Here is a 25,687-nt window from a genome sequence, read left to right on the forward strand (position 1 = left end):
GTGTCTCCTTTGTCATGTCCCCCCTTTCTCTGTATGTAGTTTTTTCAATTCCATCATTTCTTTTGATATAACGAATAATTATAGTCGTTCTCTAGCTTTTTATCACTCTGCATTAAATTGCTTTTAGTTGTCTAGATTTGAATTAACTACAGATAGTCTTCAAATTACAACTACAATTCAGCCCAAAGTTTATGTTGCTAAGTAAGAAATTTGTTAAGTGAGTTTTGCCCCATTTTACGACATTTCTTGCCAGATTGGTTGATTGCAGTTCTTAAATTAGTAACAGGGTTGTTAAGTGAATCTGGACTCCCCATTGGCTTTGCTTGTTAGAAGGTCGCAAAAGGGATCACATGACTCTGGGACACTGCAACCACCATTAATGTGGATCACCATTAATGTGGATCAGTTGCCAAGCATCTGACTTTTGATCACATGACCTTGGGGATGCTGCAAAGATCATATGTGAAAAATGCTCATAAATTATTTTTTTCAGTGCTGTTGTTAACTTTGAATGGTCACTAAATGAATTGTTATAAGTCAAGGACTACCTGTACAACAGGGCTCTCCAACCGTGGCAACTTTAAGACTTGTGGACTTCAACTCCCAGAATTCCTCAGCCATCATGAAATCTGGGAGTTAAAGTCTGCAAGTCTTAAAGTTGCCAAGGTTGGAGCCCAGAACTATAACATGACTTTGCACCATTCAAAATATGGGTGATGCAAGCCCATAATGTAGTTTATCTAAACCCAGATAACTCTTGGGTTTCTCTGCTGTTTGCCTAAACCCAAGGTAATGGCTGTCTTATGATTTAAGCAATCCTTCAGGAAACTGAGGCAGGATCCAAGACTAGGAATGAGAAATGAAAGTTGTTCTACTCTTGTTTTACTGTGTCCTATCTGCCTGGTATAGGGGATTATTTTTTGAAAAGGGCTCTGATCAGATCACCGTGCACATATTTTTCTCCTTGGTAGAAAGTAAGCAAAATGGCAATATAAAAATTGAAAGTGGGACTAGCCAACTATGAGTTGATATAGTTTGCTACTTGTATGTGTGAAACTTGTATGTAAATCATGTACCTGTGTTTAATACTGAACATAGTTTAGCCTAGGACTAAATAGCCCAAACTAGCCGAAACTATGTTCTTTTTTAATTTTGGGGTCATTGGCTATCAGTTATAAACAGAATTCTCAATAGGTGAGGACTGCTTTACACTTTGTCTCCAGGATTGGAACAAGCTCTAAATTATTTCAAATAAAAGCAATTAAATTAGCTTGTCTCCCAGCTTCAGAGATTAGTGAAGTGTAAAAATGTCTAATCGGTGGTTCAAGTTTTTTATTCCACTGTTGTACTATTTGATACTTATCTTCTAATTGCCACATGCAAGTTGAAATTCACATATTCCTGGATGGTTGCTCACCCTAGAATATGGGAAGTTGCATGTAGCAATTAGAAGATACATATCAAATAGTAGGTGCAAAATGTAAACTAGTAGATAGGCTTGAGCATTTCCTTTACAGTTGGCAGGTTAAAAGCAATTGTAGCCAGCAGCTCTTCTAATTTGCTCCTCTTCAACTTCATAAGGAAAACCCAAGGATGCCCTTTCCCTACAAAGTATTGAAAGCCCTGGACCCTGAGATCTATCGGAATATAGAGTTCGATGTTTGGCTGGAGAGCAGAAAAGGTAGTTTTGTCTTATGATTCATTTTGCACTTGAAAAATCTGTTCCACACCTTTGCACTTGATGGCTGAAGTCAAGCAGATGTTGTGTCCAAACATAGCTGGCCTAGCAGTTGAAATCCCAGTGCACACATATGACATTCTCACGTTAAGAATTTGCTGTTTCCTGCAACGGTCATAAAATACAGCTAAAGAGTTGTTTGTGGTGAAAACATGTTACCCAAACTACATTGGGCTTAATAAATGCATAGTTCCAATGGACCTTGGAGTTTTCTTCCTGGGTTGTAGTTAGTTAGTTGACAAGACCCACTGCAAAACCTATGCATGTAGGCCATGTTTCATATGCTTTCTGCTTTAGCAAAGGAGTATTTAGCAAAAAAGGAGTATTTAGCAAAGGAGTATTATTATTATGTTTGTATTAGCTCAGGGGCTAGGATGTTGAGCTTGTCGATCAAAAGGTCAGCAGCTCAGCAGTTCGAATCCCTAGCGCTGCCGTGTAATGGGGTGAGCTCCCATTACTTGTCCCAGCTTCTGCCAACCTAGCAGTTTCAAAAGCACGTAAAAATGCAATTAGGAAAATAGGGACCACCTTTGGTGGGTAGGTAACAGCGTTCCATGCGCCTTTGGCATTGAGTCATGCTGGCTACATGACCACGGAGACGTCTTCGGACAGCACTGGCTCTTCAGCTTAGAAACAGAGATGAGCACCGCCCCCTAGCATCAGCAACGACTAGCACGTATGTGCGAGGGGAACCTTTACCTTTACCTATTTGTTGTACAAGGAGTCCTTGTTTAGCGACTGCCTTGTTGACTGACAGCTTGCAGTTAAAACAGTGATAAAAATAAATAACTGCAACCAGTCCTCTAATTTATGACCTTCATAGGCAGGTCAAGCACAGGCAGGTTGAAGTCAGCTCAAAAGCAGAATCATGATTTCGTGTAATGACTGCTTTGCTTAATAACCCAGCTGCTGGTCCCAATTGTCACTAAACAAGGATTATCTGTGCAGCCTTCTCATTTATGCCCTCCCTATTGTTGAACAGGAATCCCTAGGCAGCATGTGAAGACTTCTGCATTGGAGAAGGCTAAATAGATATAACATTCATTGGGTATGCTTAACGTCCTTGCCAGCTGCAGTTAATATCAGGAAAATAAGCCAGTTACACAATAAGCTGCTCAAAAAAATAAAGGGAACACAAAAATAAGACATCCTAGATCTGAATGAATGAAATATTCTTATTAAATACTTTGTTCATTACATAGTTGAATGTGCTGACAACACAATCACACAAAAATTATCAATGGAAATCAAATTGAGCAACCCATGGAGGTCTGGATTTGGAGTTACACCCAAAATTAAAGTGGAAAACAACACTACAGGCTGATCCAACTTTGATGTAATGTCCTTAAAACAAGTCAAAATGAGGCTCATTAGTGCGTGTGGCTTCCACGTGCCTGTATGACCTCCCTGCAATGCCTGGGCATGCTCCTGATGAGGTGGCGGATGGTCTCCTGAGGGATCTCCTCCCACACCTGGACTAAAGCATTCCCCAACTCCTGGACAGTCTGTGGTGCAATGTGGTGTTGGTGGATGGAGCGAGACATGATGTCCCAGATGTGCTCAATTGGATTCAGGTCTGGGGAACGGGCGGGCCAGTCCATAGCATCAATGCCTTCGTCTTGCAGGAACTGCTGACACATTCCAGCCACATGAGGTCTAGCATTGTCTTGAATTAGGAGGAACCCAGGGCCAACCGCCCTAGCATATGGTCTCACAAGGGGTCTGAGGATCTCATCCCGGTACCTAATGGCAGTCAGGCTACCTCTGGCAAGCACATGGAGGGCTGTGCGGCCCCCTAAAGAAATGCCACACCACACCATTACTGAGCCACTGCCAAACCGGTCATTCTGGAGGATATTGCAGGCAGCAGAACTTTCTCCACAACGTCTCCAGACCCTGTCACGTCTGTCACATGTGCTCATTGTGAACCTGCTTTCATCTGTGAAGAGCACAGGGTGCCAGTGGCAAAATTGCCAATCTTGGTGTTCTCTGGCAAATGCCAAACTTCCTGCACGGTGTTGGGCTGTAAGCACAACCCCCACCTGTGGACGTCAGGCCCTCATACCACCCTCATGGAGTCTGTTTCTGACTGTTTGAGCAGCCACATTTGCACATTTGTGGTCTGCTGGAGGTCATTTTGCAGGGCTCTGGCAGTGTTCCTCCTGTCCCTCCTTGCACAAAGGCGGAGGTAGCGGTCCTGCTGCTGGGTTGTTGCTCTCCTACAGCCTCCTCCACGTCTCCTGATGTACTGGCCTGTCTCCTGGTAGCGCCTCCATGCTCTGGACACTACACTGACAGACACAGCAGACCTTCTTGCCACAGCTCTCATTGATGTGCCATCCTGGATGACTTGCACTACCTGAGCCACTTGTGTGGGTTGTAGTTTATGTCTCATGCTACCATTAGAGTGACAGCACCGCCAGCATTCAAAAGTGACCAAACCATCAGCCATGAAGCAGAGGAACTGAGAAGTGGTCTGTGGTCACCCCCTGCAGAACTACTCCTTTATTGGGAATGTCTTGCTAACTACCTATGCTTTCCACCTGTTGTCTATTCCATGTGCACAGCAGCATGTGGAATTGAATGTCAATCAGTGTTGCCACCTAAGTGGACAGTTTGATTTCACAGAAGTGTGATTGACTTGGAGTTACATTGTGTTGTTTAAGTGTTCCCTTTATTTTTTTGAGCAGTGTATTATTTTCCAAAGAATTTTACCATCAGATTAGTACCCATGAATGCTTGATAAATAGCTTCAGTTTTGGTTTTTTTATCTTCTTTTGTAGAACTTCAAAAAACAGATTACTTGGTGTTTGCTGGAAGACAGTACTACTTAGGAGACAAATGTCAGGTTAGTGCTTTGTGTTTATTTAGTAAAGATAATTGTTCGAAGCAACTTTGGACATGCTTTAATTAAACTTACTGAATGCAAAAGGTATATTTGGTCATTGTAGAAAAGAGTTGTTTAAAACAATTTGCAATCAGCAGAACAAATTTTCCTTGGTTTATTAAACCATAAAATTCCTAGTTTCTGATCCTGACCTAGATGTCTCATTTGAAAGTGCTCTGACAGAAGTAGGAATAGTCTTCAGTTAATTTTCTGAGCTTTTCTTATTGTATAAGATGACCTCAGTTAAAGTGAGGCTTTGTTGAGGTCTCCTCTTCATAATTCCAGCAACTCCACTGTTTTATCCCCAGTTTTCCACTTTGATGATCAACAACCTTTGGAGATGTGTGTTGGGCAGCGTCTTTATTACATTTAATTTGATGAACCCTTTAGGGCCTGTTGGAAAAATGGAAAGGGATTGCTACATCCATTATCATTACTAGAGTAAACTAGTATAAATCTTGAAAATTTATAGGTTTGCTCGATCTTGTTTCTGTTGTTTTTGATGTGAGTGAGCCAGCCTTTTGTGGCACAGAGAATAAGGCTATGCTTTCTATGTCAAAAGTTCCATACCACAATCTTAATTCTGGAATATGAGTTTGATATCTCTGACCCTAGAATAACAGAGGTTTCTAATTAGGTCCTCTTGTTTTTAAGAAAAAAATCCATGTATGGACTATTTCTTAATACATACATTTCTGTTTGGCTTGCATGTTCTTACAACCTTTATCCCAAGTTAGATGAGTTTCATTAGCTGAGATCTTCTCAGATCTTATTGGTGCTAAGTTATGATCTTGATACTGGTTCCAGTGAATTTTCAAAAGAAACATAAAGTTAACTTTTATTATTAATAATAATAATATGGTGTGACCACTTTTGACCATTTGGATAAGCAAATTGCATCTCCAAGAGGACACATGGCTGCTTCCTCCTACTTTATAAATGGGTTTTGAATTATCCCCAAACATTGTACTACTTTGTTTCTGTGACTGTATAGGAGAAAGAGATGGCAATATTTTGTGTTTTCTCCTCATATAATGTTAGTGCTTAACACTATTTCCAGAGATATTTCTAAAATGGTTCTGGTTTGTATCAAAAGCATATATTGATATTTTTTTGGTAGAAAACAAGGACACAAATAAATAGTCCTGTCTGTCTCTCTTACTATTTTGATTTATATACACATATACATTGATTTATATATACATTACATATTTTAAAAACTTAATTTAATTTTTTAAAAATATTAATCATATCTAAGAGGTTACAGTCCCGCCATTTCATAATGTATGGATTCTTACAATCCGATACCTACTGTAGCAACCATCCAGGGCAGAAAATATAAATGATCTTTAGATCAAAAATAGTGATTACAAAGTTTGTTGGATCTAAGTCAAGGCAAGGCTGGAACAGCTTTCAAGAATGAAACCCATCAGTTCAGAAGTTGAGTCTGGCTATTTTCACTTTTTTTGACAGTGTGGCTGTGCAAAAACTAAAGTATTCTGAGTATCCCTTTGGATTCAGTTAGCGTCTTCTTTTTCCCAGGTACGGCTAGAAACTGGGGAAAAATATTACAATGCCCATATACAGGACGTGGGACAGGATAATATGGTGACTGTCTTCATTGAAGAGCTGGCAGAGAAGTATGTATCTCTTTCCTTTTAATCATATAATTATATTCACTGGGAGAACTATCGATATCAGAATTTTAGCTGTGCTACTTCGAAATCATGTTGACAGTATTATAACTAATTTTATACAAAATCTGACATCTCACTTTCCATATCATTTCTTCAGATAGGCTGGGTTTAATTCTTTTACAATATGGAGGATGCGGTTCAACAGTTTCTAACGTTAAAAGGTTTTAATTTCATTTCCTAGGGAAAAGTGTGTTGAAAATGAAAGCTTTAATTTTTGTCCTGGCATAACCTTGATACTTAAAAATTTAAGACATAGCTTATGGAACCTTTAAAACAAACTTTTTCCTTGTATTTAGGGTTGGTTTTTTGTTTTGTTTTGGTGGATCAAATGTATTGTAATCCATGAAGTTTTTGTGATAATATTAATCTTTAATATATTTCCTGATTCTTCATTTTTGTTTGAGTTCTCTGGAAACTCAACCAATTATAGTATTACAAAAGAACATAGTATGAAACCTATTAAGAGAATAAGTAACTATAATCAGGAAAAATGGACAGTTCTCTGACAATTTGATGAAAATGGGCTTATTTTTTACTATCATCTTGTATATAATAAAGACAGTTCTGGTATTTCCTCAGACTATTTTACTTGTTAGTATATAGCCTAATGAAGAAAAGGCTTGGAGTTGACAGGATAGCTGTCCTCCAGTTATTGAAAGGCTGAAATGAGAGATTTATTCTCCATAGTACCTGAGGGCAGGAGAAGAAGCAATGGGTCAGAAGAAAAGACTGGTTAGCCACTTGTCTGGAATGGTATAAGATCTCCGACCTTGGGCAATGGGGTCGGACTAGAAGACCTTCAAAGTCTCTCCCAGCTCTATGATTCTATACTTTGCCCAAGAAACTTAAATAAGGTTACAACTAAGTTAAATTCTAATCATCATATCAGTCAATTTACATTAATGATTTGCATCATTGTGTAAACTCAATTATCATTGTGTGGAACTCTTAAAGATAAGTAGCAATGGAAGGAACAGTAAATTTTAACCTTAGATGTCATGTCATATCATTATGATTTTAAGTTTTATTTTATGATTGTACTAATTCTGGTTGGGATGATGTTTGTAGGCATGTTGTTCCATTGGTTAATTTGAAGCCTGTGACTCAAGTCACTCCACTTCCTGCCTGGAATGTGATGTCCAATAGAAAAGGAGGAAGTTATCAGAAGATACCAGGTGGGTACAGCCATAAGTAAAGACAGTAATGGGATGGCTGAGTAGAATAGTAATGAAGCTTGCAACCTGCAACTTCTCCAATAATAGTATAAACTTCTGTCTGGGAATGAATTTGTCATCCATTTTCCCATTCTTCATCATTCAGCTCATTTCTCTTTGACAATGTTTCTCAACCTTGCCAACTTTTAGGATATCCATCTTAAAGTTGCTAAGGTTGAGAAACACTGTCCTATTAATTGAAATGCATAGTGACAAGGTCTTCCGAAATATGGTTTTAACTGCCATTTCCTCTTGTACACAGTGTTTTATAAGTGCTTTTACTACATATGTACACAGTATCTGTGTAGTAAAAGTCTAAAAAAATCCTTTCAGGTTAGCACTCAAGCAGATTGGGTAAGAGGTCACTAAAATGTGACTCCTAAACAAATACCTTATTCCTCAGTTTTGATGTCATCAATAATTAACTTGTGAGATCCAGTAGATCAAACTTATTAGTAGTTCTTTTTTTGTTTTCTTTTTTGAGTTGCTAGACTATCACTGACATATTTAAGCAATTATAAGGTAAATGATTTCTGAAGTCAAACTTGATCCCTGGATTAATCATTTTAAAATACTTGGTTTGGCTGAAAGATTCCCTTCCACATTAATTAAAGAGAATCAATTTTGAAAACTTTTATTATTATTCAAGCATCTCTCTTAAAGGAACATTTATTGTTTATGGAGCTGTACATGAATTCTAGCTAGATGTTTAATAAGTTATTTTTAAAGAATATTTTTTTCTGCTATTTGGAAATATCCTGGTGAAATGCAGGCTTAATGCAGATTTAAGCAGGTAAAGTAAAACTGATCTAAACATGGAGAGATATTGCAATAAAGTTACAATGACACAAAATCATAAAACTAGGTGAGCATTTAGAAAATGAAGAATATTAAAATCAACCTTCCCATAAGCATTCATTAGGTGAACACACATTTAGTCCCTGACGTTTTCGTGTGTTAAACCATGAAGAAACTGTAAGTTATGTTTTTAAGACCTGCACAACTTTGTGGCATGATCAAAATATTTTACTGGTATATAATTGAAAAGTTTTCTCTGCCCAAAAAGCAAACAAATATAAAATTTTAATCTTTTTAAGGACTTGCTGCAACAAATCTTGGTTCAAGAACTTATCATTGTTAAAGTAGTTATCTGGAGAGAAAATACAGGAAATGGCCATGGTTGATTTTCTATAAGTAGACACTTCACTTAAAATATCAGCTTTTTTGTATCTAAGAGCATTCCCACTGTCTCATCCCCAAAGATGTGAAACCTGCTCTCTAATTATCATCCTGCAGATCTATTAAATTACTCTTATATCTGAAGAGTTATCTTGAATGGGCTAAAAGAGGTGAGGGTCTGAGTTTTGGAACATGACACACAAATAATCTTTGCTTGTTGTTTGATTCCAAAAGAAGAGGGTTTTTTTAAAAAAATGTCCTTAAACTTATCTTTCAAACTTTTTATTACACAATTTTCTAGATTCTTACATGAGGCCCCTTCTGCTGCAACTTCCTTTCCTGTCACTTCCCCACATCTAGTTTTAGATAAGTTGGAGCATTTGTACTATTCCATGACAACTTTTCCTAAGATTGTTCTAAATTTCTCCCCTCCTGCTCTAGTATTGTTTTATTTCAAAGAAACAAACAAACAAAAGAGTCCCCAGTTGCAAAAATAAGCAAACTGACCCAATTGTAGATTAATCCTAGCCAAAGTTTCAGTCGGTCTTCCTATTCTTATTTCCCCTTCCAGACATGGACATGAAAACACGGAAGAAACTGTTCAAGAAAGTGCATGGAAAGGAAGTCTACATGACTGTTGCTTACAGCAGGGGCCACCCTGTCCTGCCACCTCGCCTGCAGCACAGCATCGCAACAGATCGCTCATCTTCGGTCCACTGCTCCCCAAATGAGCATATAAATCCATATGATCATTACCATTTTCAGAATTCACAGAGAACTGGCCGGGGATATGGAATGTCGAGGTAAGGAGACTTGTAATCTCTCCCACCCATTTCACTGTTAGGCAGTTCAGAGTTGGTTGCACTGCTGATTTCGGCCATAAGCATCACACTGATTTGAGCATAATAATGCCATAAAATATCCACAGAGCTACATAGAACTTTTGTTCACTGTTCTCTGTTTCTGCAGTCTTTATTCTCACACACTTTTTTTTGTTTGTTTACATTTATATCCCGCCCTTCTCCGAAGACTCAGGGTGGCTTACAGTGTATAAGGCAATAGTCTCATTCTATTTGTATATTTACAAAGTCAACTTATTGCCCCCCCAACAATCTGGGTCCTCATTTTACCTACCTTATAAAGGATGGAAGGCTGAGTCAACCTTGGGCCAGGCTTGAACCTGCAGTAATTGCAGGCTGCTGTGTTCTAATAACAGGCTCCTTACAGCCTGAGCTATTCCGGCACACTTCATTTGCATTTTAGAAAGGAATATTTTAACTAAAGTGTACATAGAGCTAGTCCAGGTAGTCCTCAACCTACAACAGTTCACTCAGTGACTGTTCAGAGTTACAACAGCATTGAAAAATGTGACTTATAACCTTTTTGCATGAATTATGACCTTTGCAGCATCCACATGATCGTGTGATCAAAATTCAGATGCTTGGCAACTGGTTCATATTTATGACCATTGCTGTGTCCCAAGATCATGTGATCTCCTTTTGCGACTTTCTGACAAGCAAAGTCAATGGGGAAGCCAGATTCACTTAACAAACATGTTACTGACTTAACAACTGCAGTGATTTACTTAACAATACTGGCAAGAAAAGTAGTAAAATAGAGCAAAACTCACTTAACTTAAGTCCCACTTAACAATAGAAATGTGGGGCTCCATTGTGGTTATAAACCAAGGACTACCTGTATTTGGTTAATGGCTGTTAGTTCATCAGCCAAGTTATAACGATGCTGAATGAAAAGGCTTGTGGCCTGTCCTCGAAGTTCTGTCCATCATAGCCTCCCCATAGTCACATGATGTCCCACTTTGCAATCAATCATGGTCCCAATTACTATTGTTAAGAGAGAACTACCTGTAGTGGTGAACAGAAGGGTGATTAAATTTGAGAGAGAATTTGCTAGCCATCTGATCCATAATTTCAACACCTGGTGCATTTGTGATTTGTGGTTCATACACTCTGTTCTTCCAAACCTGCATTCTGTAAATTAATTCTCCAAACTGGAGAATCCAGAACTTTTAATTTAAAGTAACAATGACAATAAAATGTTCTCATTCTCTCCCCCTGCCCAACCACTATGATCTACACAGGGGAAGTACCGAATGTTGTTTAGTGGCCTCATAAACCAAGAAAATTCTAATAATTGATTTCATCTAGGAAAACCCAGAGCTACAAACCAAATTGGGAAGATGAAAAGATATCAAAGGCAGCAACACCAGCAAATATTTTCTCTATTGCTGCCCAGAAAGCCATATCTATTTATTTAATTTCCACACCACCGTCATGTGTGGATGGTTGTTTTATCAAATCATTGGTAGTCAAGGTGGACTTGAAGGTGTCCTTGACTTTTACTCACCTGAGACTTTGTATAGTTGACATGCAATTAAAAATGTCTGTGGAGATTCTCAGTCATCCAGGTCCTGGTTGTCCCAAAGGTGCTTTTTCAAAAGGCAACTGGACTTTGTTTTTCCTTGGCCTTTTGCTTCTCATCCAATAAGCTGCTTCAGTTCTTCAGTTCCCTTCTCCAGAACTGAAGAAGCATCTTGGATGAGAAGTGAAAAATCTTCATAAAAAAAACAAAGTCCATTTGCTAGTGAAAAAGCACCTTTGGGACATGCAATTAAAAAGTAACATGCTAGATTGAAGAGAAAGGCAGGACCCTGCACAATTTGCACACACTTGCACAATGCCAAATGATAACTGAGCCCGGACTGCTTTGCGGCAGCTTTATTCACGGACATGTTTACAGAGGTACTTGAATCGGGTTAGTTAAGAGTCCACCTTGAGCCTTCTAAATTCGTAGTTACCTTGCTTTTTTATCCTTTGAAATGTAGGGGATCTGCCCGATTTATAAACAAGAACAACATCACTGGGCCAGAAATAGCATTTTATCCTAGTCCAGGAAAGAGATGTTATCAGAGCTATGATAACTTCTCGTATAGATCACGGTAAGTAATTGCAACCCTATCATTTTAATCTAATATACTAGGTGGTCAGTGTTAAAACCAGGGTGAAATGCTCCTGGTTTGGACCGGATCACCCGATCCAGTAGTGATGGTGGCGAGTGGTTTGGAGAACCGGTAGCAAAAATCTCTGCGCCCCCCCCACCTCGCCCCAGCTGAGCCGCGCGATCATCAGAAGGGTCTTTTTTTTTTTTTTACTTTTAGAAGCATTTTTTCTTCCACCGAAAAAATGCTTTTAAAAGTAAAAAAAAAAAGCCTCTGATGATTGCACAGCTCAGCTGAGATCGTCAGAACCCTTTAAAAGCATTTTTTCTACAACCTCTTTGATGGAAGAGGTTGTTAAAAAAAAAAAGCTTTTAAAAGGCTCCTCTTGGCGATCCCAGAGTTTTCTACAAGCTCTTCGATGTTTTCTACAAGCTCTTTGGTCGAAGAGGTTGTAAAAAAATGTTTTTAAAAGGTTCTGGCGATCAGGCAACTCAGCTGAGATCGTCAGAACCCTTTAAAAGCTTTTTTTTCCTCTGGTGATCCCAGCTGAGTTGCCTGATCATCACAGGCTTTTAAAATCATTTTTTTACAACTTCTTTGGCGGAAAAGGTTGTAGAAAAAATGCTTTTAAAAGTAAAAAAAAAAAGTTGGCCGTGCCCACTCAGTCACATTACCCTCCCACCCCACCAAGCCACGCCCACAGAACCGGTGGTAACAAATTTTACATTTCACCCCTGGTTAAAACCCTATTGTTTTAAACCAGTACAGTAGGCGGTCAGGGTTCTTCCTCAGTTATCGTTTGGGGTCAACTGTCTTCAGACTTCATATTTTCTGAAATTTCTCAAATTTTTGAACCTACTTTATGCAGGTAGTCCTGGACTTACAACAGTTCATTTAGTGACTGTTTGAAGTTATAACAGCACTGAAAAAGTGACTTATGACCATTTTTTCACACTTATGATCATTGCTGCATCCCCATAGTCGTGTGATGTACATTCAGATGCTTGGCAACTCACTCACATTTGTGACAGTTTCAGTGTCCTGAGGTCGTGATCCCCCTTTGCAACCTTCTGACAAGCCAAGTCAATGGGGAAGCCAGATTCACTTAACAACCATGTTACTAATTTAACAACTGCAGTGATTCACTTAGCAAATGTGTCAAGAAAAGTCATAAAAACGGGGCAATGCTCACTTAACAAGTTCCTCACTTAACCATGTAAATTTGGGGCTTAGTTGTGGTCGTAAGTCATGGACTACCTGTACTGAGGTGGATTATCCGTTAATTTCTCAAACCGCTATGAGACAAAATCATTTCGCTAGCTAGATTTCATGACAACCTTTATAGCGTGGGATGGGACCTGTGAAGTTCCTACCTGTAAAATACTTTTCTACTATTGTCCTAGTTCCTCTAAGCTTTTCAGTTCTAGGGATGCAACTTTCTGTATCCTCGGAGCAATGTTAAACCGTTTCCGACCGAGACATTTTTTAGAGCAGCCAAGGATCCCTGCTGTTTCAGATTCCAAACTGTTACTTGTTGATGCAGCAGGCCAATGCCACATTACGTGAATTTTAACTGCCAAAAGTGCCAGTCTGGTAACAATTGGGCACAAATATCCCTTGGTCCTGTAGTTGCAGATGTAGGCATTTTCTTTCAAATGTTTTAGACTTGAAAATACTGTGGTGGTGGTGTTGATATTTTAACCTATTGATTGTTCTGGAAGTTCATACAGCCGTAGTCGCAGACAAATGCAATGTGTAAATAAAGAGTGCCAGTATGGATTTTCACCTGAGAATGGGGAGGAATCTCCAGGTGTAGAAGAAACCATGACTTTCTATGAGATTGAAGAAGGGGATGATGCAAATTTTCCTGCTTTACCTGTAAGTCCTTGAGTTGAATTAATTTGAAAAATGCCAAAGTAAATTTTTTACAGGTAGGCAGCAGGATAGGATAGACAAGACTGCAAGGGGAAAGTTCACAAGTCTTAAAGTTGCCAAATTTGGAGAGCCCTGGGATAGAGAGGGCTGGATTAAACAGCCTTGAATTAATCTAGCAGGCTGTTAGGAAGAATAACCAAGTTTGGTTAAATCCTCATTATGGGAAAAGATCTACACAGATGAAATGTAATTGCAAAGCCTCAGGCTCTCAATTTTGTTCATGGGACTAACATTTATTAATAGAATGGTACACAACAGAACTGTTTAAAAGGGTTAAAAGGGAACCGAATTGCTAACTGAACAGTATCTCTCAAAGGTATAAACGTCTGTTGGCAAATCTTATTCTGAGAAAATAATAATAATAAAACCCTCAGGGCAACTTCTGCTGCCATAAAATTGAATTTAGGGATTTCAAAAGTGTCAAGACAAGAGATTTTCTGCTTATGAAAGAAACCTGAAAATGAGGTTTTTGTAGGTGAATATTTTTAATGCTTGCTTTTTCCCTTTCTGCCCTTCTCTATGCACTGATTTTTAAAAATAATTTCTGAAAGTTCTAATTATTAATAAACATTTTTTTCTAATCCAAATTTGGAAAGACTTAGCAGGCTGTTTCCTAATTTTACCCCCGTTTCCCAATTTTTAGAATCATGCAGTGTATTTCAGAGCATCTCATATCTATTGAAGTCCAGAGCACATATTCCATACCATCAGGGTTAGAAGGAAATGCTGAAACTGTGCTGCATATTTGCAATAGAGTGAAGGCATGAATGTTAATAAATAATCTGACTTGTTTCTCAGACTCGGGGTAACCCAACTCCAATAGTTCCTGCTCCTGCAGGATTCTGGGTGACAAGAAGCACTTCAAACTCCATCCCGCCAAACAAGCCAGGGCTGAATAATTCGGAAGAAGTAGTAGAGGAACCAACTGATACTGGTAAGGATAAACACAGAATAGCAATAGCATTAGTGTTAAGATTTATATACTGCTTCACAGTGTTTTACAACCCTTCCTAAGCGGTTTACAGAGTCAGCATCCTGCCCCCAACAATCTGAGTCCTCCTTTTACCAACCTCGGAAGGATGGAAGGCTGAGTCAACCTTGAGCTTGTTAGGATCGAACTCCTGGCAGCCGGCAGTCAGCAAAAGTAGCCTGTAGTACTATGCCACCAGTTTCCAACTTGTTCTGCTTCATAAGATGTGCACAGACAGGTAGTCTTCAAATTATGACTATAATGGAGCTGTCCCATTATGGTTGTAAGTCATGATGATCATAAATGACAGGTACTTCCAATTTTGCAACATTTTTTGTGGCAGTTTTTAAGCGAATGCCATGGTTGTTAAGCAAACATTGTGATTGTTAAGCAAACTAAGGGTTCACTATGGGCATAGTTTTGCAGAAAACTGGAATTAACTACCAGTTTTAGGCAAAACTGTTGTAAAACATACTCACACGATCATGGGGGTAATCAAAATGTCCATGTTGCCAAGCCCCCAGAGTGCAATCATATCACATGGGGAGCAACCGTCGGATTTTCAGATCCAGAGGGATCAGGTAGATTTTACAGGTAGGGTGTAACTTAGAATAGTTGCTAAGCAACCAGTTGTAAGTAAAGAATCCTATTGTTCAAATGTACAAATTTCAAGAGAACTTTCGTGACTTATACCAACTCATAACGGTTAAAGCAAAAATATGCCTTCTGCCAGGGTTACTGCTTCATTCATTTCCTTTATAAAGTTTGGGATATTGGTTAAGAGTTTTTTAAAAAGTAATTTAAAAAATTCTTTGCAGAAGTCTCCTGGCTTGAAATGGAACATGCCATTATTTTTCAGAATAGATGTGATCTGAAAATTTTAGTATATACAATTGCTGGCACCAGTGGTTTTTTTCATTATTTCAAAAATGTGTTTCTCAATTAGAATCTAGACATAGCATGAATCTAGCATAGCATGAATGTTAATAAATTCAGATGCATTTGTTACTTTTCCAAAATTGTTACTATGCCAAACGTTTGAAGTACTTTGTAGTCATAAACATTGAATGTTTTTCTAAGCATTTAGCAACTCTTACTTTGAATTGATTTTATATGTTGATTGACAATTTAAGTAGTTGACTTTTTAAAAAGATCAGCAATTAAGTGCAATAATTAATGCAATTTATCTGGTTGTGTTGACTATATAGACAGTCTTCAGCTTGCAAACATAGTTCACTTAACAACTGTGGCAAGAAAAATAAAATGGGGCAAAACTCATTTAGTTTTGCTATCTTGCTTAGGAATAGAAATTTAAGCTCAATTGTGATTGTAAATCAAGAGGACTACCTGTATTGGAGAACAGGTTTCTTCCTTCAAGCAAAGTATGTTGTCCTAAAACTTTTGGCTACATCTAGTTATTTTTGTGGGGTTTTATCTAGACTAACCTGAATTTTGCTGACTGTGTATCTAGCTAATGTTTTGCATAGATTAACAAAACAAAACAATAATATGACAAATGTTGTTACCACATGCCATCGTTTAAGTCAGTTTTACACAGCCAGATCTTAAGAATTCTTGACATCCTGAATTCTCCAACAGAATTGCTTAGCAGTTGTGCAATTTGGGGATTGTGGAATTTGAAGCATAAAGCATTGGGAGAAATTCATTGAAAGTTTTTGGATAACTACAGTACATGACTCTAAAATGTAATGTTAGATTTTCATCTTTTCTCTTGGAATTGTTTATTTTACATGAAATTTACTTCTGATATGTGTTTCTAATAGTGCACTTACCCCCTGCTTTTCAAGGAGAATATCATGAAGATTATCTGTATACTCCTCCAGGTGAGATTAGAGTATTTTCTTAAATGTCTGTTTCATACCTTTAATGTTTTTGTAGTAAATAGTTATACCCAATAACTGCTGCTTTCAACTTCATATTTCGCCCTGTTTTGCAGATCCAGAGTGCGAAACAACCACAATATTTAATGCAGCTGAATCTACTACAAATTTGGTAAGCTTTAATTAAGAACATTGAAATTTGCATGGTCAGAGCCAGTTAGAACCTCAAAGGAGATGTGAAAGCAATTTCCAACCTTGGCACTGTCATATAATACTGTTGTGATAGTAGTCCTTGAATTGTATAAATTTCTACCAGCTTGCACAAAGTAATGAAAATGGTGTTTGCTCAGGTGGGTGTACAAAACAGTTGTCAGATTTCCTACTCTGTAGTGGCTCAGTTGCTAATGTTGGAAGAGGGCTAGGACAACTCGCTGTGGCCAGCTCAATGCGGTCAGCCCACCACCACCAAGTCACCTCTGCCAACTCATTATTGCCAAGTTGTCGGACAATTCAGCACAGCCAATTTGCCATGGGAACAAGTCATCGCTGCATGGCCTGAACACCACTGTACTGTGCCCATACGGTCACTCACTTGATTTCCCTCTGGTGGGAACACTTACCCATCACCGCTGCTCTGTACTCTGCCCACCTGCTCACTCGCCCACCAGCCTAACTTTCCCTCCAGCCACCCATGATGGGTTGTCCCCACAGTGAATAGGCCATGTTGAGTTGTCCTGCAACCACTTGGTAATGATGAGTTGGCAGAGGCATGCTGACCATACCAAGCTGTCCTGTATTGGAAAACATCTTGGCCAAGGAACCAACTTACGTTGGCCATGCAGACCATAAACAATCCTGTATTCTCACTGCCTGCTCTAAAGAGAGCAGCATGGTATCCTTATTTACCTTTTCAATAAGAAGTATCTGGTTTGTTGGGCATTTTTATTATTGGTCTCACTTTTGTGTCTGGCTTATGGAGCAAACAATAATTTGATTTTAACATTTTACAGAATGGGAGACCCTGTGTGGTTATTGGATTTGTTAGCAATTATAAGAACTTAATCATACAGCTTTAAACACTAATTTGTTTCTTAGCCAGATGTGTAATTATGAAGCGAAAATTTGTTACCTCATGTATTAAAGAATGGTATATCATCTGTAACAAGCAGTGTTAAACAATTTAAGAATGCTGGAAAGTGCACTAGACCTTATAGGAAAAAGATGCCCATTGGATAAAACAGATTCACTTAATGACTGCCATGTGCACTTAATGACTGCTACAAAAAAGGTTGTAAGTCAGGCATTGTCACATGGTAACCCATTTAACAACAGCAAAGACTTGTGGCTGGAATTCCAGGATCAATTAGGGGACTACTGGTACTTATATAATAACAGTTTGTTGCTGGCTAACTTGTTGTGGGAGGGTTTATGTCCACTTTTCTGAATGTTTTCAAAAGTTGTCTCTGTTTTTTTCTCTTTACAAATAAGTTGTCCAGTTGTGGCTAAGCCCAATAGAATTTGCCAAAAAAACCTGATATATCTTGCTCTTCCTCCCTCTACAGCTAACTCACATGATAAATGTTTAGCAGAAAAAGATAACCACTGGGTTATGATTTATTTATTTATTTATTTATTTATTATATTTGTATACCGCCCATCTCCCGAAGGACTCAGGGCGGTTCACAGACAAAAAACAACATAAAACATATAATAGATAAAAAACAGCTAAAGAATAGATAGTTAAATTCAATTGATGCTCTAACTTTTAAATACAAATTTAAAACCTCATTTAAACCCCTTTTTTAAAAATCCCAATTCAAAACTACATTCAGGCAAGTCCTGCTCTTCGAAACAGCAGCGTCTTCAGCTCGCGGCGGAAGGACTTGAGATCGGGGAGTTGATGAAGCCCCAGAGGGAGCTCGTTCCAGAGGGTAGGGGCCCCCACAGAGAAGGCCCTCCCCCTAGAGGTCGCCAGCCGACATTGTTTAGCTGACGGTATCCGGAGGAGGCCCTCTCTGTGAGAGCGCACTGGTCGGTGAGAGGCTAATGGTGGCAGTAGGCGGTCCCGTAAATATCCCGGCCCTAGGCCATGGAGTGTTTTAAAGGTGATGACAAGTACCTTAAAGTGAACCCGGAAGACCACTGGGAGCCAGTGCAGATTATGCAGGAGGGGAGTTACATGGGAGCCAAAAGGTGCTCCCTCTATCACCCGCGCAGCCACATTCTGGACCAGTTGGAGTCTCCGGGCACACTTCAAGGGGAGCCCCATGTAGAGAGCATTACAGTAGTCCAGGCGGGATGTAACAAGGGCATGAGCGACCGTGCATAAGGAAGCCCGATCCAGAAAGGGGCGTAACTGGCGTATCAGGCGAACCTGATGAAAGGCTCCCCTGGTGACGGCTATCATATGATCTTCTAAAGACAGCCTCCCCAAGCCCTTGGAGCCGAACGGACCTCACCTAGACCAGCCAAGATCTTCCCGGGAGCCAAAAACCCCCTCAGTCGGCTGGTAGAAAGGTCTTGTAGCCGAAGAACAGGGGGATAGTAATGGAAAATCCCCCAGCTGTCCGGGACTGGCCAGGAAAAAACGCCAGCCCCCTGCCGAAATCTTTATCGCACCGCCATTTTGCGCATGCTCAGAGGCTCTGATGGGTTATGATGGAGATGAAATGCTTCCCCATAGTTCAAAGACAACAATAAAGGAGAATATTGTAGCTCAGGGTTGAAATGAAGGGCCCTTGGTGCTCTCTGAACTTGCCTGTTTTCTTGCAGACGTTTCATTGTCCAAACTCAGTAACATCATCAGTGCGGCACTGATGATGTTATCAGGTTTGGATAATGAAATTTCTGCAAGAAAACAAGCAGGCTTAGAGAGTAATCAGGACCCCTCATAGTTCAAAGACTTCCACAGGAGCTGCCTACTGATGTACTTTCTTGGCTCAGACTTTATTGACCTGCTACCTTCTAGATTTTAGAATAGAATAGAATAGAATAGAATTTTTTATTGGCCAAGTGTGATTGGACACACAAGGAATTTGTCTTGGTGCATATGCTCTCAGTGTACATAAAAGAAAAAGATACGTTCATCAAGGTACATGCTCTATGGAAATCATAGACCTGAAGTCCAGAATATTTGAATGGCACCAGTTTGAGCAAAACAGGATTACAGAAACCATGGTTTGGAAGTAGATGCATATCAAAACGTAAATCCCTGTCTTGAGATAGATTTGGATAATGGGATTCAACAGAACACAAAATTCAGAGTTTAGCACAGAACATCTATATTCAAAGCCACTTTCATCTCTCTGAACACTCTTTTAATAGCTGTTGTTTTTCATTAGCCCAAGTGACCCTTTAATAACATAGCATAACGTTGATTCTCATTTCTCTCGCTCTTTCTTTTTAAAATGAATTGTCTTGTCTCTGCAGGATGCAGGAGCAAATTGTGTCTCTTCTCAGGAAGCAGCTACCTCCTACAGTTACTCTCAGAAGGTAAATTTCTCTGAGGACATAACTTGGTGTCAAGAAGAGTTTAACTATCCGTACATTTAAACTTAACTTTTATAAAAGAAATAAAACATTTAGCTAACTAAAATGGAAATTCACTATTGAATTTCTTTCAAAGTTGTCTTCAAACTCCAGTGCAGTGTTTCTCAATCTTAACATCTTTAAGATGTGTGGACCATGCTACATAAAAGATGTTAAGACTCTAGAAAGAATGGAGATAAGAACAAGAAGGATGATTACAGGCCTGGAGACTAAACATATGAAGAACAGTTGCAGGAATTGGGTATGTCTAATTTAATGAAAAGATGGGCTAGAGGTGACATGACAGCAGTCTTCCAATATTTGAGGGGCTATTCCAAAGAAGAGGCCGGGGGGGGGGGGTCAACCTATTCTCCAAAGCACCTGAAGGTAGGACAAGAAGCAACAGATGGAAACTAAGGAGAGAAGCAACCTAGAACTAAGGAGAAATTTCCTGACAGAAAGTTAACCAGTGGATCAGCTTGCCTTCAGAAGTTGTGGGTGCTCCATCACTGGAGGTTTTTAAGAAGAGATTGGACAGTCACTTATCTGGAATGGTATAGGGTCTTCTGCTTGAGCATTGGGTTGGACTAAAAGAGCGCCAAGATTCCTTCAATTCTGTTATTCTGTGACTTCAACTTCCAGAATTGGCTAGCAAGGGAATTCTGGGAGTTGAAGTCCACACCTTGTAAAGTTGCTGTGCTTGAGAAACATTGCTACAGTGTGACTTTAGGAGAAAGTTACTACATTCAAGGGGATTAATCACACTAATTTTATTGATCATAGTATTTAATTACTTTCTCTGCTATATAATTCAAAGTATGTCCCTTCCTCCTCAGTGATGCCCCCCAACCCAAAGCTGTGTCATTTATACAACCACGGTGACTTCTTAAAGGCCAGAGTAGTTTGAAGAAAAATAGGAAAATTGCTAATGTTTTGTTTCAAATTTCATTGCAATGTCTTTGGTACAGCAGACATCTGTGTAATTTGCCTCAGAAAATTCATACTCCATGAGGTTGACAAAATTGAGGATAAAATTAAAGTCACTTGGCCCATATGGCATTCAGATAAGAGGTTTAGAAGTGAATTTTTGCCCATTAATTATTTATTGATTTATTATAAGTATTGCTTATTTATTAAATTTATACACAGCTCATTTCACTCACTGATGCAACTCTTATCAGCATGCATGCTGGTAATGCTAAGCTATAGTTTATTGTTACACTCAAATTGGGTTACTTAAACTGAAATCTATTAATTGCATCAGAAGATACTTTATACTACAAAAGCATTTGTTCCTGGGATGCCTTGTGTTTTTATATCTGAATTTCACAATTTAGTGAAAAGATGCTGACCTTTCTGCCTCCTCCTTCATAGGTTATGGTAAATTCTGCCATTATATCCAGCTCTTCCTGTGTGAATACAGCTCCAGCCGCCATTTTCTCTTCCAGCTGCAGTGCTTCAACTCAAGTCACTATCACTGCATCTACCCCCCAGAATGCTGTGCCACCGATCTTAGTAACCTCTTCTGTGGGAAGGCCAGGTGGAGTATTGATTTCATTTTTGAAATATTTCTGGAAAACGCTTTGAGTTTTCAAAAAACAGGGTTTCTGACCACCAGGTGATTTTTGAATCATAATGGCTGTTTAGTCCCTAGAAGACATTGAAGTAAGTTCACTTGATCTTCTGGAGGAGTCAAATGTATTTAGGCAATAAAGTTACAGGGAAGAACAATTATTCAGTGGAACAGCTTGTTCCATCGCTGGAGGTTTTCAAGAGTAGACTAGACAACCATGTGACTGAGATGTTATAAGGCAGTATTGGCGAACCTTTTCGGCACCAAGTGCTGAAACAGGAGCGCCAGAAACTGGAAAAGCAGCTCCCTGGCACACATGCGCGGAAGCACCAGAAACCGGAAGACCAGTTCCCCGGTGTGCATGCACGCGCCAGGAAGCTGAGCTTCCAGTTCCCAGCGAGCGCATGTGTGCTGCTCACCTGGTCTTCCGGTTTCTGGTGCGCATGCGTGCACGAAGACCAACTGGCCGGTGCTCCTGTGCGTGCCGGAAACCGAAAGTTCAGCTTCCTGGCACGTGCATGTGCACCAGGGAGCTGCTCTTCTGGTTTCCGGCGCTTCTGCGCATGCAAAGACCAGCTGGCTGGCACGTATATGCACGATAGAACTGGAAGAGCAATGGGCAATGGCTGGCATGCCCGGAGAGATGGCTCTATGTGCCACTTCTGCACACGTGCCATAGGTTCTTCATCACTAGTATAAGGTCTCCTGTCTTGAGTTGGGTTGGACCAGAAGACCTCCCCAGTCCCTTTCAACTATATGATTCTAAGTCAAATCCTTTAGAATGGACACCTTTTAATGGGCTGGTTATATTGTGTTTTTTCATCTATGCATGCAAAATTTTGACTTTGTTCCATATTTTAGAAGATACTTGGCAGAGACAGCAAGATCAGATCTGTTTGGGTTCTCAGTTTGACTTGGATTGTTGATCCAGGTTAAATTCATTTTGGGAACACTGAGTGGGATTACCAATGGATTCATTGTATAAATTCTGTTTTGTGGATTCCACTGCTTTCAAAATTAATTTTTCATTTCTCTCCCCACTTTTCAAATAGTGGTGTCAGTGTATCAGTCATCTCCCCTTCCTCCTGTCAGTGATGTGGGGGAAAATGGTAATATTACACCCCCTTATTCATGTGATCCGAGTGGAAGCGACCTGCCTAGAGGTAAGATATCATTTTCTCTGACGCGTGGGAGTAATTTTAGCTCCATAAAATGAGTCAATTCTAGGATGCTTATGGAATTACATTTTATTATATGTATTAACCAGTTTGGACTGTCCAGATTAAAGTGCAATGTGGGACTTCATTATCTAGCAGGTTTTTAATGCCAGAAAAATTCTGATTCAGTTATTTTGGCTTGAAAAAGTCTTTCAAAATATTTTTAAAGGCATATTTCTGTAGGCGTATGCATTTAAAATATGTAGTTGTATTAAATGTGCTTTTGCTTAACTGCTGTGACAAAAGAAACATAATCATGGATGTATCAATGGCGGTCCACGATACAGTATGTCCTCACATACTGCATTACAGTATGGTACACTGGTTTAACTGCTGTGGACAGGAAGGCACTACAGAGAGTGATCAATTCAGCAAAAGAAACCATTGGTTGCTCTCTAACATCACTGAATGACATCGCCAGGTCTCACTGCTTTAACAGACTAAGGACGTTACTCAGAGATGATTCACACCCTGGTCAGTGTCTCTTCGCACTTCTACCATCAGCAGAAGACATCAAAGCATAGCCAGCCGAACAAGTAGATTTAAAAATAGTTTCTATCGTTGGGCTGTCAGACCCTTAAACACAACCACCATCACTCCATGCACATGCCACGCATATGACTAGTTTTTCTTTTCCTTTCTTTGTCTCCCCCCCCCACTAATTACTTGCATAGGGATTATTCTTTCTTTCTTTCTTTATTTATTTTATTACATTTCTATACCGCCCTTCTCCCTAAGGACTCAGGGCGGTGTACAGCCAGAATAAAAACACAGAATATATACAATTAAAAGAATTTAAAATGAACTATTACTATACGGCCGATAATTAAAACATTTAAAAATTTAAAATATTATTAAAACCCCAATTTAAAATCAACTATTTATGCCAGTCCTGCTTGAATGAATAAATATGTTTTAAGCTCACGACGAAAGGTCCGAAGATCAGGCAGTTGACGTAAGCCAGGGGGGAGTTCGTTCCAGAGTGTTGGTGCTCCCACAGAGAAGGCCCTACTCCTGGGGGCCGCCAGCCGACATTGTTTGGCGGACGGCACCCTGAGAAGGCCCTCTCTGTGAGAGCGCCTTTATACTATTTATGTTGTTTGTATTTTTTGTCATGGATTGCACTAGTGAGGCTAAAATCAATTTTGTTGTATACATGAGGTACAATGACAGTAAAGGCTATACTACTATCCAAGTGTTTGGAATACAGATTGAAATAGCCCAACTGGTTGTGTCTCTCTAAGCTTCGCATTGGGGCTATTTGAATTTCCCTGGTGTAAAAAGGTATACATCAAACACATTACAAGAAGGAATGGATTAGGAAAGTGAATTCTAATTAAATGATTCTTCCTTTCCAAATCCACTAGAAAGAAAATGTTGAGGCTGTTTTGCAAAGAAAACAAGGTTTTTAATAGGAACTCCATGATTTCAGAGTTGTCTTTCAGTTGAGGTTTGCAAACAGGGAGTCCTCAGGTCGGGTGAAATCTAAAAAATTTCCCTACCGGTTCTGTGGGTGTGGCTTAATTGGTGGGCGTGGCTTGGTCAGGTGACTGGGTGGGCGTGGCCAATAACAATAAATAATAAAAATAATAAAGTACACAAAACAATAAGAGGTACCAAAAACCAACTTTCACACTTTACACACACACAACACAACTGACTCACACACAATGTAAAAGCAGCTGCACTTTACCCAAAATGGCCCCTGCAACAAGCAGAAACCTCACACAACCACAAAAAGCTCAAAAACCAACTTTCACACTTTACACACATACAACACAACACAACTGACTTGCGCGCACACACACAAAATGCCACATACAGCTTTGTGAGATTTTCTGTGTTTGGGTAGTTAGAGTGAAACACTACAGAAACACACCAAATCTCAGAAAGCTGCACAAATATTTTATTTTGTTATTTTATTTTATTTATATTTTTTAGATCAGGGGTCTCCAACCTTAGTAACTTTAAGGTTTGTGGATTTCAACTCTGGAAGTTGAAGTCCACAAGCCTTAAAGTTATTAAGGTTGGAGACCCCTGTTTTAGATAAAAGCAGCTAAATTTAAAACTTCCTTAACTTTAAATTGCTGTCTAAAAAAAAAACTCCTTAAAAAAACCAAATTAACTATTTTTTAATAGTTTACTTACACAATTGGAGGCAGGCAGATTGAGTTGCTCACCGAGGAGATAGATTGCAGGCAGGCAGATGCAACTGATTGCAGCAGCCGAAACAAGGCTTAGCGAGCACGAAAGAAGCAGCAATTAGGCAAGTGGGGAGGAGGTGATTGGGTGGGGATGGGCGGGGGCTGTTGTAAGAGGTTGTAAAAAAAATGATTTTAAAAGCCTGTGATGATCAGGCAACTCAGCTGGGATCACCAGAGCTTTTAAAAGGCTCCTCTGACGATCCTATCTAAAGTTGCCTGATCGCCAGAACCTCTTAAAAGGATTGTTTTAACAACCTCTTCAGCCAAAGAGCTTGTAGAAAACATGTTTTTTAAAGGTTCTGGTGATAGGCAACTCAGCTAGGATCGCCAGAGGAGCCTTTTAAAAGCTTTTTTTTTTACAACCTCTTCAGCTGAAGAGGTTGTTTTAAAAAAAACTTTTAAAGGGTTCTGATGATCCCAGCTGAGCCGCGCGATCATCAAAGGCTTTTTTTTTAATATTTAAAAGCGTTTTTTCGGCAGGGCCAGGGATTTTTGCTACCAGTTCTCTAAACCACCAGCCGCCATTGCTACTGGATTGGGTGATCCGGTCCGAACTGGGGGAATTTTACCCCTGCCTCAGGTTATGACCATTTGTTCAGCAACTGTTAAAAGTTACAATAGCGCTGAACTAATGGTATTTATGACCATTCAAAGTTTTGATTGTTGTGGCATCTCCAGAGTTACATGATTGTGATTTCTGATGTTCCCTGAGAGCATCCCACAAGCAAAGTCAATGGGGGAGCTG

The 25,687-nt window shown here is 39.4% G+C and overlaps 1 protein-coding gene across 1 annotated transcript in view; it reads left to right on the top strand.

Moving 5' to 3' along the window:
- Nucleotides 1-25,687, top strand: part of ALG13 (ALG13 UDP-N-acetylglucosaminyltransferase subunit) — a 68,681-nt gene that overhangs the window by 34,401 nt on the left and 8,593 nt on the right. The window contains exons 13-25 of the mRNA XM_058154638.1: nt 1,582-1,681; nt 4,522-4,586; nt 6,168-6,265; nt 7,391-7,497; nt 9,287-9,518; nt 11,561-11,674; nt 13,396-13,552; nt 14,408-14,543; nt 16,388-16,423; nt 16,537-16,592; nt 19,850-19,912; nt 21,323-21,488; nt 22,574-22,684. Of these exons, the coding sequence (XP_058010621.1) occupies nt 1,582-1,681; nt 4,522-4,586; nt 6,168-6,265; nt 7,391-7,497; nt 9,287-9,518; nt 11,561-11,674; nt 13,396-13,552; nt 14,408-14,543; nt 16,388-16,423; nt 16,537-16,592; nt 19,850-19,912; nt 21,323-21,488; nt 22,574-22,684 (1,441 nt within the window). The remainder of the gene's footprint in view (nt 1-1,581; nt 1,682-4,521; nt 4,587-6,167; nt 6,266-7,390; nt 7,498-9,286; nt 9,519-11,560; nt 11,675-13,395; nt 13,553-14,407; nt 14,544-16,387; nt 16,424-16,536; nt 16,593-19,849; nt 19,913-21,322; nt 21,489-22,573; nt 22,685-25,687) is intronic.

The sequence above is a fragment of the Ahaetulla prasina genome, chromosome 11, assembly GCF_028640845.1.
Source record: "Ahaetulla prasina isolate Xishuangbanna chromosome 11, ASM2864084v1, whole genome shotgun sequence".
Lineage (NCBI taxonomy): Eukaryota > Metazoa > Chordata > Lepidosauria > Squamata > Colubridae > Ahaetulla > Ahaetulla prasina.